This window comes from Colletotrichum truncatum (genome assembly GCF_014235925.2).
Source record: "Colletotrichum truncatum strain CMES1059 chromosome Unknown Contig_0001, whole genome shotgun sequence".
Taxonomy (NCBI): domain Eukaryota; kingdom Fungi; phylum Ascomycota; class Sordariomycetes; order Glomerellales; family Glomerellaceae; genus Colletotrichum; species Colletotrichum truncatum.
In genome coordinates, this window is record NW_027222398.1 from 4,194,070 (window position 1) to 4,214,492 (window position 20,423).

General features: G+C 47.4%; 5 protein-coding genes across 5 annotated transcripts; 2 read left to right on the forward strand and 3 right to left on the reverse strand.

Moving 5' to 3' along the window:
• Positions 1 to 3,848: 3,848 nt before the first annotated feature.
• Positions 3,849 to 5,657, reverse strand: CTRU02_201152 (ankyrin repeat protein; the record flags this gene model as incomplete). Its single annotated transcript, XM_036726178.1, has 1 exon — positions 3,849 to 5,657. The coding sequence occupies one exon, from the start codon at positions 5,655 to 5,657 to the stop codon at positions 3,849 to 3,851; it is 1,809 nt and encodes a 602-aa protein (XP_036581860.1).
• A 1,525-nt stretch (positions 5,658 to 7,182) lies between these two features.
• On the reverse strand, positions 7,183 to 8,589 carry CTRU02_201153 (histidine acid; the record flags this gene model as incomplete). The annotated part of the gene is made up of 1 exon (XM_036726179.1): positions 7,183 to 8,589. The coding sequence occupies one exon, from the start codon at positions 8,587 to 8,589 to the stop codon at positions 7,183 to 7,185; it is 1,407 nt and encodes a 468-aa protein (XP_036581861.1).
• Positions 8,590 to 10,593: 2,004 nt separating this feature from the next.
• CTRU02_201154 (1-aminocyclopropane-1-carboxylate synthase) lies at positions 10,594 to 11,856 on the forward strand (the record flags this gene model as incomplete). Its single annotated transcript, XM_036726180.1, has 1 exon — positions 10,594 to 11,856. The coding sequence occupies one exon, from the start codon at positions 10,594 to 10,596 to the stop codon at positions 11,854 to 11,856; it is 1,263 nt and encodes a 420-aa protein (XP_036581862.1).
• A 227-nt stretch (positions 11,857 to 12,083) lies between these two features.
• On the reverse strand, positions 12,084 to 13,295 carry CTRU02_201155 (cell wall glycosyl hydrolase; the record flags this gene model as incomplete). Its single annotated transcript, XM_036726181.1, has 1 exon — positions 12,084 to 13,295. One exon carries the CDS (start codon positions 13,293 to 13,295, stop codon positions 12,084 to 12,086), a length of 1,212 nt encoding a protein of 403 aa, XP_036581863.1.
• Positions 13,296 to 13,574: 279 nt separating this feature from the next.
• Positions 13,575 to 15,022, forward strand: CTRU02_201156 (uncharacterized protein; the record flags this gene model as incomplete). The annotated part of the gene is made up of 7 exons (XM_070203804.1): positions 13,575 to 13,578; positions 14,087 to 14,124; positions 14,189 to 14,263; positions 14,451 to 14,580; positions 14,643 to 14,782; positions 14,846 to 14,927; positions 14,982 to 15,022. 7 exons carry the CDS (start codon positions 13,575 to 13,577, stop codon positions 15,020 to 15,022), a joined length of 510 nt encoding a protein of 169 aa, XP_070062386.1.
• Between the last annotated feature and the right edge of the window lie 5,401 nt (positions 15,023 to 20,423).

The window sequence follows — 20,423 nt, forward strand, 5'->3', positions numbered from 1 at the left end:
TACGTAGTAGGTGCTGAATGCCGGTACCAGGTGCACAGGGCAGGTGCACAACGACAACCACCGCAACGGGCAACGACGGCAACCACCTCACCACAAACTCCACGTCCGACTCACTGGAGCAGGGGCCACCCCAATGGGGCCGCAGACCGGAACCAGGACCGACCGGGTAGGAATGGGCCGGCGGTTAAGAAAAGGGATGCTGACTTGCTCATGGTTGGTGAATGCGTGGCAACAGCACAACAGCGCAGCAAGGTAAACAACACACAGAGAGAAGGTTCGATGCTAATACTGTTGTTTGCTTTCTCCGCTGGTGCGAACTGCTGGAGGATCCCCGAGAAAAGACGGAGGGGAGGAGGAGCAGCCAGTAAGTAGCCAGGGAAAGCGTGAGTGAATGACCACAAGTAGTTACTTCCAGTAAGAACTAACCCAAGGCAGGTACGGATGAGATACTTGGCAATGGCATTGTGGTGCGCCTTCTTTTGGCTCGTGAGGAAGTAGCAGCAGCAGCGAAGCCTTCGAAGCTTACCATACAGGTGAGGCAAGGTAGCGTGGGGTAAGGGCTGGAGGGGGGAGGAGGCGGCCTAAGCCGAACAAAGCTAGAAGGGGCGGACGGGGTAAGCCTCTCCCACCTGCCACCTCACCAGAACCGAAAGAAAAATAAAAAAATGGGAGGAGACATGGAGGAAGTAAGAAGCTGCAAGTTGAACTGAGATTGGACGAAAACGGTAGCCGCCAACACCAGCGCCAACGCACACCCACACCAAAATGAAGGAAGAAGGCAAAAAAGGAAAAGAAGAAAAAAAAAAAACCCCCTCCGAAAAAACAAAACAAAAACAAAATACCAACCAGAGGGGCAAGAAAAATTACAACACCCATATTACTACTATCCAGCTATATCCTAGACATTGTCGACAAAAGCATCGACTACAGCTCAGACAGTGCTGTCGAGGATATGCCTTCTTCTTCTCTTGATTGTTTTTGTTATTTCTTATCTGGATTGCCACGCGAACCAGTAACCCCCCTACCACCTTAAGGCGCCATTCGTCTTCTTAGCGGCATGCTCTCACTAACGTGTACCAGAGGAGGGCTACTATACTGTAAACGGGACCAACCAGAACAACCGCATGACATTTCTTTTTATTGCCTTTCAGCATCGTCATCTCCTCTGTCGCAGCTGTCCTTGTCTCAACAGCACTTGACAACACAACAACCTCCTAAACAGACAGGGAGTTGCTTGATTTGGGGTCTGATGCGAAGGTCTCTCTACCTTGCGACTAATATCTTCAATCCCAAGACCACCTTGCGCCGTCTCTGTGCATCGTTTCTCACTGCCTTGCTGCTGCTGTGCCAGGTTACGCACAGCTGCCGGCCGTTTTGACGAATTCAAATACGTACTCATCAACTATTCGCCAGCATCAGCGAGCTTGAAGATGATGACCAGCGGCAAAGGCATCGAACTGGGGGCATACATCCATCCATCCAGCAGTTATGCAGCGTCTTTTTCCCGCTCAAAGGCGGTCTGCAACAGAATGCATGAGGTACATATATCTACATGTGTACACCGGTCGGCTCCTCCATGCCCATGTCATCCACTTCATCTCGTGTTCCTCAACAAGTCGGACAAATCACGGCTCACCGACGGCCAATAAATGCAGCGACAGCAAAGAGCAACAAGGCAACCGGCCAGCAGTGCCAGGTAAAAAATTTACCTCTGTTTCTGGCCGCCGGATGAGTTGGCATGCATAGCCTTTGGCCCTCTTGTTTTACATGTTCGGACACCCTGCGCCATTTCGAGCCCTCCTAGACGCCTGTCCGCTCCCCCCAGGACGACCGCACAGAGGGTTGCCCTGGTCGCCCGCTATCCAATCTGCATCGTACACGAGGCTGGCACGCCATGCCAACGCATCACAGGGCCCAATCAACCCCCGCGCGAGCCCAACCAGCATCAACCCACCTCATCTGCTGCACCACTGCCTTCGACACCCCTTCGATACCCCTTCGACACCACTCCCGACCGCTACACCCAGTCGTCACTAAGTACCGAGCCGCTCCCTCTCCTGCCACCGTCCTGCACCTGCTTGTCCTCGCCGCCGCCTTCGCATCCAGGGTCGGCCCAAATCCTGCCCAGGGGCCATCGACACACCGACTCACGAACCTCGCCATTCCACTCGACACTCTATTCTCTCTCTCTGTGAGTGCTAGACCGCATCGTGAGACGTTAGTTGATATGGCCACGTTTCGGTCAACCTTTTCGGCGCGCATACACAACCCAAGTTTCTGACACGCATACTTTATCAACAAACCGCCACTCTTATTCACCACATAATTGCCAACTTACCAGCTCCAATCATTTAGGAGCCACGACTGCGTTAATTTATCCATCATTGGGAGGCAACACCAAGGTACTGGTAGTGCGGTCTCTACACAGCTCAACATGGTCTGCACAAGATCCGCCTCCACGGCCCAATACTTCCCACGCGCTACATCCATGTTATTCATCCGTACCTCCTCCATGGCCTCGCATATGGAATGCTCGACCTCTACCACTCTGCTGGATAGATCCAGCCACTCGCACCGCTAGAGCGGTATCACCTTGATTCCGCACCACAACCGCCGCTGATCTCTCCAGCCGTGGCACCATAATAGCTTTCCATCCCGCTTCTGGCCGCCAACAGATCGCTCGTTTCATGCACGTCAGATTTGCCAGGCAATCACGTTCGTTCAGCTAAAACACCAGTCCCTATTCGCTCCGCTGCCCCATACCTCTCCCCCATGCCCGTTGTTTGACTATTACTACCGTCCATCACCCGCCAACCTATCGTCCCCATGAACCTGCGGGTCCTGCAACTCCGTATCGACCTATTTCCTGTTTGCCTTACAAACGCTGTCCGCGTGAGGTAGCTGCTGTCCGTAAGGTATCGTATCCACGCCTACAACCCTTGATCGACCCTGGGTTGTCGCCATCCAGTCCAATAGACGCAAGCGGCCCCAGCCGAATCCAGATCTGCTCATGCCACACCGCGATTTGTTCGGAGGCGCAGCCGTTCCAGCTTGTTAGATGCATCAGCACGTGGAGGCGTTATGTCTTAGAACTTGACCAATGAGTCGTTCAATGATGAAAGGATAGCTCCGTCAGCCAACACATGACCTCTTTGACGCAATTGTTCTGAATTGCCCTTCACATTGCATCCTCAACGGGCCATTGATATTAGGGCTGCATATGCCACCGCTGTAATCTGCGCTCCCGGCGCTAGTCCACAGGCATGAGCCTGGTAATTGGTCCCATCGCCACAATGTCGTGTCACTTCTCTTGTTGTCATGGGTCTAGCGCGAGTTGTTGACCTATGTAAACAATGCTGTCCATGTAATCCTTGCGAGCTACAGACAGCTCAACCAGAGCTGATCCAACGCCACTAGAGTTTCTGCAACTCGAGTAAAAAAAACCTAATAATGATAAAAAAGCTTCCATCTAAGTCATGGAGCACATACCAAGATAGCAGCGGGATCAGCCGGTCGACCTGTAAAGTTGCCAAAATCACGTGGTGTTGTTGATGTAAGTGGTGCTTGCTCCCAAGAGCTTTGTATGCAAGCCTTACGAGACGGCGGCAAAAAATTTGGAATCAGGCGTCGTCCTTGAAGTCGCTATAGCTCTTCTCGGTGGCACCTACAATCTTGGAAAGTTTTGCCAGTGCTATCTAGAAGTGAATGGTTTCGGGCTGCCAGAATAACAGTCTTCCATTATGGAGTCCTGGTGAACAGTGACGGACTCGGCAATGACTATCCCACTAACAGCCAATATGATATAAATGTAGACCATTTAGTTAGTAAGACTAACAGTACAGCCACAACTAGCAATTTCCCGGCTCCAATACCCTCTTTACCGCATCCCTAATAGCCTCGTGATCCTTGAGGAACTCTGACTTGGCCGCAAGCTTCAAAGGCGTCGATCCTGTGCTATCCCTCGTCTCCAAGTCAGCTCCTCGATCAACCAACACCCGCGCAACGCCAACAGCTCCATGCTCAGCCGCCCAGTGCAGCGGCGTAAGGCCTTCTTTCACGACGGCCGTCTCCGTTTCTGCGCAAAGAGAAAGATTCTTGTTTACCCGGTACCCCCAGGGTTCACTGCCGAAGAGACCTTTTCTTGTCACCTCCGAGATGCGCGATAGCCAAAGTTGGTCGAAACCCCTGGCAGGACTGTTAATGGGCGGCAGGTCGTAGGACCCTGGGACAAGTAGTCCGTACACGAGGCCGGCGGCACTGTAGTCGTCGTTGGCTGGTCCATCCGCTCGCTGTTCTTCCGTTTGGAGGTAGCTACCCACGACGTGCAGGATTGTCCATCCTTCTGCTGTCACGACGTCTGTGTCTGCGCCACTGAAAAGGAGGAGTTTCGCGGACTTGACCGCGTTCTGTTCTGATTTTCTTCGCCCAGGTACCCCGCGACCGTTGTCCTGGTCGCCAATGAGAGTGGGCGCGAGGGCACAGAGGATGGGTGTCCAGGAGTTCTCGCTGGCGGCGTTTATATCTAGACCACGGGATATAAGTAGTTCGATTGTGTCGTACCTTCCGCCGGCGGCAGCGTAATGAAGAAGTGTCTCTCCATGGTGGTTCGTGGACCAAAGAACTGGGGTGATCCCTTTGAAGTACGATATATATTGCAGAAAGATATCTCTGTCGGTGTTCATCGCGGCCCAGTGAAGAGGTGATTCCCCCTCGTCATCTCCTAAGGAGACTGAAGCCCCCTTTTGCAAAAGAAGCCGAATTCCTTTCTCGTGTAAGCGTGTTTCTCGGCTCTGGTCATGTACTGGGATTGGACAGGTGAGAAGCTGGAGGGCAGTCCGACCCCTTTCCGCCCTCGCATCTGGGTCTACCCCTTTCTCGAGAAGAGCTTCAAGAGCGCCATACAACACGATGCCGCCGATCGCCCGATGGATATGATGCACGCCCTGGTTAACCCCATTTGCATCTGCCCCAGCATTGAGCAATCCAACACAAATACGATACTGCTTGATCTCATCTTCGTCGCCGTAAACAATCCCTGACGTCTCCTCGCTCGGCAACATAGACTTGAACCCAATAGCCAGACCCAAAGCAGCATCAAGCGTGGTCTTTTCATACGGCACACTTGCTAGGAGCAGCTCGACGACATCCGCCTCCCATCTATGCGCCGCATTTACCAAAGCGGCACGCTTCGCCATATCACTCCACGTGAACGGTGCCATGGAAGCGGCAGACCACTCCAGATAATCCCCTATTAAAGCAGCATGTCCGTACGAGGCCGCCTGCAGCAGACACCGTTCAACCAGCTTGGTGGTGCCCGAGTAATCATTGTCAACAATCCCATCAGGGAACATGATCCCGATGTGTTCCCACATGAGGCGTGAGATTCCTCGATTTCCCACTACGGCCGCCAGTTCCATGGCTGTCCTATACACATCGCCAATCCCCCTGTCGTCCAGGGGATCCGCGCCCGCCCCCAGCAGAATCTGCGCGGCGGCGACGTTATCGAGACGAACAGCCACGTCAAGGGGCGTGCCCCACGCGGACTTTTGCTGAAGAAGTTCCGGTGAGACCGCCGCCATAGCTTGCAATTGGTCCAAGTCGCCATCGCGTACGCAGGCTTGGAGAATCTCCTGCGGTCGCCGGAACGCTTGCTCCATTTTGCGTCTTTTTTTTTTCTTCTTCTTCTTCTTCTTCTTCTTCTTCTCGTCTTATCGAGGACGATATTCCCTGCCTTTGGATGAGGCTGATGGCTGACGTCTGGGGTTCGGGATGGCTTGTACCTTATGACAATGACGAAGGGGGGGTGACAAGGGAGGTTTCTGCGTCTTATTGGTGCCGGCTGAGGTAAGCGGCTCCTGTTGGATCATTTTTACGCCCACCTGTGTTTTTCTTGGTCCATGGGATCATTCGGCCATTCTGGACTCGAGCCTTGGCAGTATCGTGAGCGGCGCAGCTGGGAATTTGTTCTGGGATGGTTTTGGTCTTTTCTGTTGCTGACTTTGTATATGTTACGTGGCTGGAGAGTTGAATTGACCAGTACACTGTGGTTCGTGTAAGTTTTGGGGATTCTTCTATGTGATATGGCCAACTTCATTCTCTTGCTCAAAATTAGGATTCTTGTTCAAAACATTGCCGAAGATGTACAATGCTTGAGTTGATGATATCGACCTTGCTCAGGCAGAAGAGGAAGTAACTATTGTTGAAAGCCAAGCAAATTTGTAGCAACCGTCTGTAGACGTATGAGATCTTGCTTGCTATCTTGCTAAGCCTAAGTATACGCGATTGCAGTCATATGACGGGCAAAGCTCACCAACGTAACGAAGATAACGTTGTCATAAAATTGTAGGTTGCGTCCCGAATGCAGTGCAAGTGAAAGCAGTACCACGTCCGCACGATCAACTTACCAGAGTATTCAATAGAACAGTTGAAAAATTCACATTCGACAGGAGACTTGATTGCCAGTGCTCTTCATGAGAATGATATCAAACCCCTTGATCTTTTCAGTTTGGATATTCTTGTCGTACCTCTTATCTTTCACCCTACTGACGTTTTAGCATCCGTCTTTTGACCGTCTGGTCTAGCTATATCACTAGGTAGTTCCAGGCAGCATGCCTTCATCACTGTTCACTGCAGACACCTGGCGCTTTCAAACACCCTCACATAGATGACCCTGGATACTTTAGTAACTGGAAGCGCGACTCAGAAAGTAACTCAGTGTGGGGTGAGAGCGAATGGAAAGAACTTGCAGAGCCCTGTTAGATGTCTGTTGCAGTGACTCTGGCTTTTGAGGCACAATGAAAGTCTTTTGTGGCAAGGAGGTCAAGTAGCTATCATGCGGCGTAACAAAAACGCCTATCAAGTTTTCCTCGGGCATTTTGAGGTTTGGTTTCAAACGAATGAAGTTGCTACGGCATGCTTCCTACTTTTGTAAGATGGAAATCATTCTGGGAACAACGATTGAAACTGACGGGGAGAAGAATCAAACTTTGCTTTCTTTCGAGGAGTGAGTACATAAGTTCACGAAGGTGGGCACAAAGAGATCAAATTGGTTAAACCCACACCAACCTCACTAATGTTATGCCATAAAAGCACTGACTTAGACAGGCACACAATCAAGTTGGAAACAGATCAAGTTGTAATTAAAATTAAAATTATGATGTACTACTTCCTACAGACCGACCACTAGAACGCAGCCGCGTACCGCTTTCCCACAGTGGTACCATTCCCAACCGACGCATCGGCGTAGATCGACATGGTATCAGTGCTGTTGTCATACTCAACACCGCACTTCTCTGAGAAACCCGTGAACTTCTCAACACGGTTCTGGAGATACTCCTGGAACCCGCTTCTAGAGCAAGTCGTGCCCGGGCCATCAACACAGTATGGCAAAGGTTGCGGCGCGCTGTTCACCAGCACGCGGTAGTACTCTCCATCCTCGTAACCATAACTGCCCGTGCAGTTGAGTCTTTCGATAGCAATGTTGCTCAGGAACGGCAGGACGTGGGAACTGCGCCACGCGCGGCGGTGGTTGATCTTGTCGAGGGGCATGGTGTAGTTGATCGTCGCCTCGCTGCCTCCGCCGGCCTCGGAGTTGTTGAACAGACCCATTGCCACGAGGACCATCGGCGGCAGTTCGCGGTGGGTGAAACTGACGTACAAATCCTCCTCCGAGTCCTCACCCAGCAGAAGGTTCGCAGTCGCGTTGAGCCACGGCAGGCCAACGTATCCCGAAATATCGTTGCCGTAGCCGACGTTGTAGTGGTAACGGATGTCCTCGGTGTACTCCCAGCTCAGCCAGTCGTCGGGCGTAAACAGGTCGAGGTCGCAGAAGGGGGACTTGCCGCGAATGACGGTCTCGTACCCGCACAGTTGCTGCATCCCAAACACATCGCTGACGGTGAAGTTGAAGTCGGACGCAAGGGCGTTGAGGCGTTCGGTAATGGGCTTGGCGTATTTGTTCTGGAACACGGCGGACTGCTCGCTTCCCGCAGAAGAAGAGTATGCAGGGCACGCCTTGTATGGCGTCAAGCTGTTGGCGCCGGACTCCTTGGACTCGTAGATGCTCACGACGTTCATCGTGTCATCGTCCATCTCCAGGCCGCGTACGAGCGACTGGGCAGACTTGTAGGTCCTCTCCGCCGAAGATGTCCACACACGCTGGGGAAGCTTGAGCTTGGGGTATCTGAACTCGAGGTCGACGCCTAGTTGCGTTGCTTCGAGACGACCCACGCGTGTGAGAATCGACGTCTCCGCTTCCGAGACGGGAGGTTCCCAGTCTGCCAGGAAGCTCAAGTGAGGGACTCTGTTCCAGTCGATGGATGTGTTGTTTTGGAACTTCTCGAGGAACGGCTCAATGTACTCTTCGAAATCGAAGTCGTTGGCATAGATTGCTGCATGACGCACCAAGTAGGCAGCACGTTCTGCTGTGCAGCCTTGGGGGACATCAGGAGACGACGGAGGGTCTTGTGGTTCAAAGTACGGTGCGATGCCGCCGAGGTGCTCGAGCGGGTTGAATTTGTAAGTCGAGTACAGAGTTAAGGCCGAAGTGTATGCCACAAGGGGCAGCAAGCGAAGGAGCTTTGAGCCCATGGTGACGGGCTATGGCGGAGCTGTTAGGTAGTCGTAGGGAAGACGACGGAGTGTTGCTATATGTCACCGTAGAGACAGTCGGAGGCTTGAGTTGCACTACACATTTTGGATATTTGGAAATCCGGTCTTCCGAAATGCCTTTATACCTAGTGTTCATCTCGATGGTTCAATGGCTCCAACACTAGACAAGAGCAGTGAGATCATTGAGCCAGCAAAAAGTGGTAACAAGCCCACTTAAACCCCGGCTCCTCCGACGTCACGGCCCGTTGTCTAAGACCGTACACGCGGCGCGGCCTGAATGGGACTTAGCGTTCTTTGCTCGTAGATTCTTTTGGTTCCCCACATTCTTCTTAGCCCGCAAGCCTGCTTTTTTTTGTGCCTGACGATTTCTACGTCATGCCGATGGGACACGATCCTCGGTGGCCTGCATTGAGGCTCTGCTATTGGTGACCGCATCTCGGTGAGCGACATGGGTCAAGAGTGCCGTTGAGTTTCTGCGCTAGGCACCGAATGCTCTGGATTGGTCGAGGTCTTGGGCGGGATGATCACTACGTAAGGTCGCTCTGCGCGACGTGGTTGTTTACCAAAACATCGCATAGATAACACGCCTTGAGACTTAGCAGTGTGTTTCAATCAGTCCTGCGAGTGCAGGCTCCTCAACCGAAAAACGAGCCAGAATTGTGTGCAACAGGAGATGCCTGCTCCTCGGTCAGATGACACGCTCTTCGCCGTCATTTGGTGCCCTATTTCAAGCCCCGAAGTTCAAGAAGACAAATTCTGAAGCATTTTCTGGGTTTCTGCTTAACATAGCATCCAAGTACATCAGTTGGTCATGTGTATAATTATTCAATGGCCCCTCTGAAACGAAGAGTCGAGAAAGACTCTGAAAGAGCACGTAAAGGCATACTAGATAATCAGGTCAGAAGAATTGCACATGATCTGATAAAGAAGTAATCAACGAGCAGCTGTATTAGAATCGCCGGCAACGGTATGAACCAGACAGACCATAGTGAAAATCCACTACTTATTTGCATACTTTTTATGTAGGTTGTTTGTCGGAGTATAGGGAAATTAGCCCGGAAGATCTTAATGCAGCGCGGCATTCCTTCAGTGTCTATCCATAGTGGCCCCTCCTTTATAGTCCAGGCTAATTGACCAGTCTAAACGTTGAGATAAGAACTGAGGCCATTGGCTTCTCTAAAACCAAACACATTTCAAATAAAGCAACTTTCCGTGCTTAGACACTGACGTCCTTTTTTTCTTCTTTTTTTTTTTTCCTCGCCTGGGATAATACTCCTTGTCGTCATTTCTATCCACACGCATCTTCCTTATTACAGTGGCTCCAGGGCGGGTTCATATCACCCCGCAAACCAGTACCTGCGACTTAAGACGAACTACTATACAAAGACTTAACAGCTCCAAGTATGCTGCTTGGCCTGGTTAATCCTTGTCTAGATATAACCTACAGCCATCTCACCTACTCAAAGTCTTCTCCAATAAGCAAGTAAAGCCGCACTGCAAGCTCATGACGTAATGCATACAAGCCGTTACCGTACAAGCCAACCTTAAAATGCAGCTCCATCCCGCCAGAATCTACCGTGAAGCCGTTCGGCATCCGGTGTAGGCGGTCCGCTGCCGGTTCAATTGTCCGAGTTTCGACCGGGTCTTGAAGCCTTTCCGCCGGATGCCGAAAGATAGTTGTCAGTGTTTGTGATTTCGCATTTTCACAGCGCCAAGTCTCAGCAACTAAATACCTTGGTCCGAGGTGGGATCACTGAGCACATTAGCGCAAGTTGACTCATCGCTTCAAACAGAGCTTCCTATTCCGACATCGCAAGCCGTAAAGGTTCCCATGAAACCCCGCGAACCGGTCGGCGCTCATCCGAATGATAACCATCTGAACATCACCTCGAACAGTTCACCGAACCACCATAAACTTGACACCACCATATTTAGCAAATCAGAAATTGCGCACTAGAATAAACCTAAAAAAAAAAAAAAAAAATGCTCTCTCCACGCGCGATAAAAACGTCTTCCCAGCTCTCCAGACCATGGCGCTTCGCCCAGTCGCAAACTTACAGCCCCTCCAACCCCTCCGGCCTAATCTCCTTCGCCAGCGCCTCCAACGTATTGATGCACCCCTCCATCGCCTCCCTCGCCTCCCGCGTGCCTCTGCCAGAAGAAGTCTTTGGCTACAGCTTCAGCACGGCCGGCGGGTCCCGCCTCCGCGCCGCGCTGGCCGCCCACCTCAACGCCACTTTCAACCCTCACGCGCCGCTGACGTCCGCGAACGTGCAGCTCGCGAGCGGCGCGACGGCCGTACAGCATATTCTCGCATTCGCGCTGGCATCGCCCGGCGAGGGCATCTTGGTCTCGCGGCCGGTATACGGGCGTTTCGAGCTGGATTTCGGCAACGAGATGGGGGTCGAAGTGGTGTACGCCGACACGACGCCCGAGAACTGCTTCGACGCAGATGTCGTGGATGCCTATGAGGACGCCCTGCGCAAGGCGGAGGAGAACGGGGCGAAGGTCAGGGCGGTGATGATTGTGAATCCGAACAACCCACTCGGACGGTGCTACCCGCGCGAGACGCTAGTGAGGATCATGCAGTTCTGCGGCAAACATGGTCTGCATCTCATCAGCGACGAGGTTTACGGGCTATCTGTGTTTTCCGAGTCTCTTCCGGGATTCACGTCCGTCTTGTCTATTGACCCGGAGGGAATCATCGACGCGGACCTGGTGCACGCGGAGTACGGTCTCGCCAAGGATTTTGCGGCCTCTGGGTTGCGTCTTGGGGCTCTTATATCACGGAATAAGGACCTTCATGATGCGTTTTCGAGCGTCGTGCGCTTTCATAGTCCGGCGGGCCCGTCTGTCGCTATTGCTACGGCGATATTTGAGGATCGGGCGTGGCATGATGAGTTTATTGCGCTCTCGAGGAAGACGATTGCTGCGGCATATGAGTTGGTCACGGGGAAATTGCGAGAGCTCGGGGTCAAGTATCATGAGGCGAATGCGGGTTTGTTCGTCTATGTGGACTTGTCTCCGTGGCTGCCGACCGAGTCAGCTGGGTACGGGTCAGACCAGGAACGGGAGTTCGCGTTGGCGGAGAAGATATTGGAGAAGGGTCTGTTCCTGCATCCTGGCGAGGAACATTGTCTTGCGCCTGGGAGGTTCCGCATGGTTTATACGCAGCCTCCGGAGGTGGTGAGCGAAGGGTTGAAAAGACTTGGCGATGCGCTCAATGACTTGCCATGGTCAAAATGAGACGATTGAAAATGAGGTTACACCCTAAGCGATATTTACATACAAGCACTTTCATATGGGATGGCGGAATGAAGAGGTTATGAATCTATGTTCATTTGAATACAATATATACAACGACCCCGGGCCGGGGATTCTAGAAATATAGCAACAAGTCATGTACATGCGAGCGTGTCGTGGCTTTTCAATCTCGTAGACTTAGCTTCGCCAGAGTCCTGGTTTTCTATTGTCTAGTAGTAGCTCTTGAGGCGGCGGTTGTACTGGCGCTGGCGCAGCTTGGTAGGGGCGGTGACAGGAGCGGCGCTCTTGGTCTGGTTGTAGGTCTCCCACTCGTAGGAGGCGAACATCCAGGGGCCGACACCCTTGTAGTCGTTGGCGGCCAGGGGCACGGTGGTGTAGTACTCGAAGCTGGCGTCGCTGTTCAGGGAGCCGACCTCGACGGTGCCCTCCCAGTTGACGGTGCCGTTGGCGTTCTCGGTGACGAAGTCAGTGAGCTTCTGGTAGCCACGGGCGGCGGCGGTGAAGTAGGTGCACTCGGAGATGAGGCCGAGCTTGATACCCTTGAGCCAGGCGAAGACGAAGAGGGCAGAGGCGCTGGACTCGATGTAGTTGGCAGGGTTGCTGGTGTACTCGGGGTCCATGATGAGGTACCAGCCGCCAGACTTGTCCTGGGACTTCTTGAGGCCCTCGGCAAGGGTGACGAAGTAGTTGGTGAGCTTCGCGACACCAGGGTGCTCCTTGGGCAGGAGCTGGATGACCTCGAGGAGGGCGACGGCGTACCAGCCGACGGCACGGGACCAGATCAGAGGGGAAGCACCGTTGACCTGGTTGGCCCAGGACTGGGTCTTGCTCTCGTCAAAGCCGTGGTAGTGCAGGTTGAGGGTGGTGTTGCGCGTGCGGCGGTCGATGATGTCGAACTGGTTGACAATGTCATCCCAAGCGGTGGCGTTCTTGGCGTCGAAGAGGCTGGTCCACTTGGCGTAGAAGGTGTCGGCCATGAAGATACCGTCGAGCCACATCTGGTGGTCGTAGATGGGGCTGCGGTGGACGAAGCCGCCCTCGTCGGTACGGGGGTGGCGGTTCAGCTGCTCGCGGATGATCTTGGCGGCGCTCTTGTACTTGGCCTCGCCGGTACGCTCGTACCACCAGAGGATGTTGTTACCGATGCGGTATTCGTCAAGGGAGTAGTGCTCGGGCTTCCAGTTGGCGATGCTGCCGTTGGCAAGGACGACACGCTCGTCGATGCGGCCACGGTACCAGTCAGCGAGAGACTCGTTCTTGGTCAGCTCATAGGCGGCCTCGAAACCGTCGTAGAGGACAGCCTTGGTGTAGTGGAAGGGCTTCTTGTTGTCGATCTCGTGCTGGGTGAACGAGTCGGCAGTCCAGGCCAGGTAAGGGCCGGCAGCCGCAGCGGCGGTGGCGAAGAAAAGAACGGACTTCATGATTACGGTCTTTGGAAAAGAGTGACTGAGTAGGGAACTACTAGATGAGTTGACGGCAGAGTGAGGAACCGAAGCTGAGTCGCCAAGCTGAGCCAAGATTGATCATGGCTGGGGGGAGGGCATCTTTTTATCATGATCGGAACCAAGCCGGTTCGGCAAGACTATAAGGTTGGCTGCTCTAGGCCGTCCGGGACTGTCGGGGTGATTGGGGACGACAGTGGAGAGGGATTTGTCCAAGCCTGCCTTAATTCATTGTCATTGATCATCTATCAAGGCCAAATGAGTATGACCAGACGCGAGAACAAGGGGTTCGCAGCAGTTGGAGAGCGTTGGACTAGGGGGTGGGGGGCACGAGGGGGTTCGAATGACCAGGGGGACCACAACATAACATCTAGGAACAGTGCTCCATCTTCACCTTGCGATGGACTCTACCCGACGGCTATCGCCTAGGCTTGTTGGACGAGGGTGTGGTCAAGGCGACCATTGGGGGGGGGGGATAACCTGACCAATTACCCACTTATTTAAATGAATTATGGGTCTATCTGACCAATTTTATGATTGGCTGTATTGAGGTGAAGTGGGTCCACCTGACCATGGAATTTTTAATCGGTCAGGTGCACGGACCAGTTACTGATTGCGTCCCACTACTGATTAGGGTGCATACCCCATATTAATATTTAAATCCCTATTCCATTCTGATTCTCTTCCTTTTCCCTCCGTAACCCTTTCAAATCGTATACGCCCCCCCCCCCCCCCCCCCCCCCACCGATTCCTAATTACTTCCGAATCAGTTCAGAAATCCGACATCATACCTTCATACAAGGATTCTGTAAGTACAATAGAATCGGTTTAGGATCGATTCAGAACTGATTCAGAATCAAGACGATTACAAGACCTACAAAGAAGGTCTTCTCCAGGGCGGCAAGAACCACCGCATAGAGGATCTTCCTCCCTTCGAGTTTAACGAGGTAAGTAATTCAGAAGCGATTCAACAACGATTCAGAAACAGTTCTGAATCGATTCAGGCTAGCGAAGTCAAGCTCGCCCCTGGCGAACTCTACTACCGCTAGGGTAGTAGATCCAGCAGCATCACGTACACCAAGGTAATTCAGAATCAGTTCCGGATCAGTTCAGAACTAATTTCGAATCGATTAGACAGAGCGGTTCTCGAGCGAGTCGAACCTCAAGAACCACATCAAGAAGCACAAGCTCGACAGGGTCCCGGCCAAGGTTAAGAGCCGCAAGTCCGGCGCGAACTCCGTCGAGGAGAACGATAATACAGCTAGTAAGTAATTCTGAACTGATCCTATACCGATTCTAAACTAGTTCTAAACTGATTATGAATAGAATTCTACGACCGTATCTACGGCATCGCTATCGGCGCTCGCGATGACAGCAAGCTGCAGACTCTTTCTAAGAAACGGAAGGCGCAGACCCCTCCCCCCCTTCTTGCCGTGCCTACGCGCAAGCGGGGCAACCAAACTATAGTAAGTAATTCTCAATCGATCCGGAATCCTTTTAGAACCCATTCTGAATCGATTCTGCAACAGATCAACTTCGCTAAAATACGTCGCGCCGCCGGCTTCCCTGCCAAGGGCAAGTACACCTACTGCACCATTGCCTGCAATGCTAGTAAGTTTAGAATCAGTCTTGAAGCAGTTCAGAACTAATTACGAATCGATTCAGAATGTCCTCCCGCCCTTCGCGATCAGGAATGTAAGGTCTAGGCCTGCTTTAAGGATAATGAAGAAGATAAGGCCTGAATCAATTCAGGATCGGTTTGGAACTAGTTTAGGACTTCTTTCGGGACTGATTTAGAACCGCTTTAGAATTGATTCTTTATAAATACCCGAGGCGTTCGGTTTTTAAGCTTTTTTTTTAAAAAAGCATTTCTAAATCAATATAGAAATAATTTAGAATCGATTCTCTACCTATCCTATATGCTATCAAAGTCCTAACCTTCTCCGCCGCTTTGCTAACTCTAGTTCCTTTTCTTATAGTTTAAGCTTCTGTTTTTCAACTAGAAGTTTTCTTACTTCTAATTCTAATCGCTTTTCTTCTAATTCTAGACTTTGCTTCTATAAGTCAAAGTTATCTTATTATCCCTGTCTGATTTCGTTTCTTAAGTTAGAAATAGATGTTCTTTAGAAAGTATTTAACCTAATAACCCTAGAAGATAAAGCATAGGAAAGACGAGGGGATCGATTCCGAATCGCTTCTAAAAGACTTCGGGATCGATTCGGAATTGAGGATAGACTTCTTAAATTAGTACCCTTTGAAGGACTAGACGTAAAGAGTCGGGTTAATAAAAGCCTTTCAATACGTTTATTATCTAGTTGCTTACGGGATTCCCTCTAGCGTTAGCGTTTAAGTTTTAAAATAATTTAGAAATAATTATTAATAAATATTAAAGTATTTTTAACTTACGTAAACGGCTTGCAGCTATATTATAACGGCTAATAATAGAAACATCTTTCTAGGAAAGCCGGATTCCTAGTATTGTAAACACTATATCCTGCTCTAAAAGATAGCGATCGTATTCTATACATCTAAGTACTTTTAAATTAGTTCTTAACGCATTCCAAACCAATTCCAAATCAATTTAGAAGGGATTCCAAACTTACTTCTAGATATATATAAGTAATAGTAAATACCGATTACTCTAAGTATATAAGGCTTCATATAAAACCTTAATAGTATTTATATTAAGTATAAATTAACTCTAATCTGATAAGGGGATTTTAGAGCAGTTCTGATTAAGTCTAGCTGCAATTGTTTTTCAGGCTTTATGTTAAGCCCATGCTTTTATTTAAGGTTCAGCTAAGTAAATTAGTTCCTAAGTAATTCTAAAGCGATTCGGAAGCGATATAGAATTAATCCTTACTCTCAAATGCCTAACATAAAGCAAAGTAGTCTTCTAAGGAACGGCAGAATAGTAGGCTACGCATTTAATTCCATAGAGAGTCAAGGCTACGGTCTTCTATACAGTATGCCTCAATCCCTCGTTAGAAATAAATTAAACAGAAGCGTACAGAGCGTTCAACCTGCCATGCCCATGGTCTATGCTCTAGGTTACATTCTAGAGATAGATATTTCCTAAACCCTAGATAATTAGTTATAAATCGGTTCTAAATCGGTTTAGAAACTATTAAGAACCTATACCAATAAGGTTTTTATAGTCTTAATCAACTATAATACCTAGTAGACCCCTACCATAAAGGTATTTCTACTTGACTTTATATCCAAATTTCTTATAAAGTAGTTTAAACACAATTATATATATCTGCTAATATATTTCTATACTTTCAGAATTAGTAAAAACTCGGATAAGTAGAATTGCTAAAATAGTTAGGAATCTATTAAGAATCCGTTCTAAATCGATTTAGAAGCGATTACGCACCTTTCGAAGATATCGAATTATACCATCCCTAAATAACCTCAACTTCCTCCTTTCCAGCTAGATGTTTATAGTTTATATCTACCTAGAAAGTATTAAAAGCCTCTTTCTTTTATAATTCAGCTTGCTCTGTATGAAATACAATATATAGGTATGTATTGCCGTCATTATTAAAATACTAAATATACTATAAGTAAATTAGTATTAAACCTGCTTAGAACCGATTCAGAATTACTTCATACCCGAATTTGACGCCTAGTTTAAGCATACTAGTATTTATACCAAATCGCTAGACGTGAATAGCCTGCTGGAAAGCTAATTGCTTTTTGTTTACGGATAATTGAGCGTAAGAAGTCTGTATTTGCTAGACTTTGATAAACGCTTATAATAGTCTAGCTATTATAAGTATTATAGAATTCCTGAAGTTTGCGAGATTGTAGGAATGCATCTAGAATCAATACTAGATTAGTTCTGAATCGGTTTGGAAACGATTCTAAAAGGATTCTTACTTAACCCCGTTCTAGGTTGATTAATCTTCTAGACTACCTATTGCAGCCTAGATATAATACTAGCTAGGGCTTTAACTAGTAGTAGTAGTAGATGTAAATAGACCCTATGAGAAGTTAGAAGAATAACTAGGGTAGCTTCTAGATCAAGCGGGACCTAGAAGTTCTATTTTACTAAATACGTAATTTGAAGAATTGTTTTAGGAACGATATGATTAGCGTCTAGATTGATTCAGAATTAGTTAGGAACCTATTTAGAATCGATTCGATACTAATTTACTTACCGTATCGTATAATTCTCTTCTTATTACTAGCAAAAAGATAATAGCTATTAGTAGGGGAGCTTTCTTCTATAATTCCCCCTTGAAGTATAGTTTTGATTAGAGGTAAATATAGCTAGAATTCGATTAGAGGAAAGCTAATATAATAGTTTTCTCCTTGGAGACTTTATAACTAGTAGATGCAACAGGCTATAATCTAGGAAGTTCCTAGAATATACTAAAGTAATTCCGAATTAGTTCTAAATTGATTCCTTATCCATTTAGAAAGGCTTCTTACCCTATACTCTATATTAACTACTTTAAGACTATATCTTTCTATAAACGGTCGGCAGGCGGTATGTTGTTAGAAACGTTTTATCTATGCTTATACCTATCTATTTATAAGTATTAGTATATTATTTCTAAAAGGGTTCCGAACCCGTTCGGAATCGATTCTAAATGCTTACGAAACTGCTTTCCGTTTAAGATCATACTATAATACCTCTGTTCGTAATGCTTTAATACTTTGCAAGATTTCTAAGGTAACTTTCTAATGCTTCTAGCATAGAAGATTCTAATCGAAATAAGAGCATGCCTTTCTACCTATACAAGTATAAGTTAAACGTAAACAAACAGCATTTTAAAGGAATGCTAAAGTCGTCCGTTTTAGTAGGAATTGCTAGGCATGGTTATACTAAATCTATAATGTAATTAGTTCTGAAGTAGTTCGGGATCGATCCCGGATCGATTTAAAAGTAGTTCGTTTACTATTCTCTAAGGCGATTTGTTGGAACGGTAGGTAGGAATCTCGTAGATAGTACGATATCCTTATAACAGGGTATTAGAGTAAGGGAACTTGTACTTATGAAGTAGGGCTTTAATAGTAAAGAATGTATAGGCTTATATTGAAGCTGAGTTGGTTGAGGAACTAATAGCTAGCTAAGGGAGAGAATTAGGCTAGTTATATAGTAGTATAACGTCGCCTATAATAGCTAATATAGGAAGCTATAAGCTAGGTTTAGTATACGTAAGTATATACGTCAACTAGCTTATAAAGCAGCTTATAAATCAGACTAGAATCTTCTTTAACTAAATAGACTTTTAGATAAGGTTAAAGAGAGTATTCCATAGGGATCTGAATATCATATGTTTAAACTAGCAAGCAGCCATTCTTAGCTAGTTACTTTTGTAAGTCCTACTAAGTCTTAGATAAGACTAAATAGGATAAATAAGTAAAATAGAAGTATAATATACTTATACTTCTAACACCCCCTCTTTTATACTATTTAGTAGAAAAGATAAAAGGGTAATTCTAGTTAATACTAGAAGAAGGATCTAAACCTATAAGTTTAATAAACTTAATAAAGTTAGGTCTAGATAGAGGCTTAGTTAACCCGTCAGCTGGCATACTAGTAGAAGGAATATAGGATATAAAGATATTTCCTTTTTCTACTTCTTGCCTAGTATAATAATAGTATATCGCCGTGTGTTTTGTTCGATTATGATATTCTGGGTTATAGGCTAGGTTTAGGGCTCCGTTATTATCGGTTTTGATTGGTATCGGCTTATAGTTAAAGCCTAGTTCAGATAGGAGACCTTGAAGCCAAATAGCCTCTCGTATAGCCTCTTGAATGCCGTTAAAGTTGTTGTTTTCTAGGATTTGTTGAATATATTGGCTTTGAGAGATTTGTAAAGACCCATTAGGTCTATCTCTAGTGATCTTGAGACCTAGAAAATAGCTGATTTCGCCTAGATCCTTAATTTCAACGAATTTAGAAACCAATAACTTAAGCTTCTTTATTTCGTTAAGATTCTTAGCGAATATAATAAAATCGTCGACGTGGATTACTATGATAATAGGATTGTCCTTATTATTATTATAGTAGGTTGCCTCGTCGGATTTAAGAGGTTGTAGGCCTAGTTGTTTAAATATAGCCTTAACCTTAAGTTGCCACTGTCGAGGGCTCTGTTTTAGGCCGTATAGGGCTTTTTCTAGCTTTAGAACCTGATTACTAGTAGGATTATATCCTATAGTGTTTTGTTTAGGGTTCTGTTTAAAGAATTCAGCTAGAGGAATATTAGAGGGATCTAAATAGATATCTTCCTCTAATTCGCCGTTTAAAAAAGCTCCTATGATATCGATATGATGAATTTCCCAATCGTAATAGGCGGCAAGGGCAAATAAAACCCTATAAGTTGTAGGGTTAGACCCTATAGCGAAAGTCTGGAAATAATCGATTCCGTAACGTTGTTCAAAGCCTCTAGCCACAAGGCGGGCTTTATATTTATCAATTTTTCCATTAGGTAATAATTTCCGTTTAAATACCCATCTAGCCGTTATAGGCTGGGTTGAGGCTAACTTAGAATTTATAGCCTTAAAGGTGCCTTTAGAGATAAGTTGGGAAATCTCTTGATATATAGCTTTAAGCCATTTGTCTTTTTCAGGGCTTTTAAGAACCTGTTTAATAGTAGACGGTTCCTTAGTATAGTAACTAGAAAAGAGATAGTGAATAATATAGTTATTCTCTTTAATAGTTATATATTCCTCCTTGTTCTTAATAGAAGGAAGCCTGATTTCGATTTTGTTTTTAAAGTCTTTAGAGACTATAACGTCTTTAGAGACGTCTTTAGAGGGTATAACTTCTTTAGCTTCTTTAACGTCTCTAGAGACGTCTTTAGAAATACTAGAAGTAATGGATTTAGAGGAATCTTGAGCCTCTTGTTCCCCCTCTCTTATAGTATTTCGTATAAAACGAATATGAGTAGCCCTTATGATTCGTGATTTATAAGGCTTAGTAGGGCAGTATATAATATGAATATTCGTTGCCTCTGTATAGAGGTATATGCCCTCTTGAGTATAGGTATAAACCTTATTCGATTTGACTTGTTTTTCCTTAGGATAATATATATAGACCGAATCTCCTATGTTATATAAGGAAGATAAATCAGGTCGATTATCCTTATT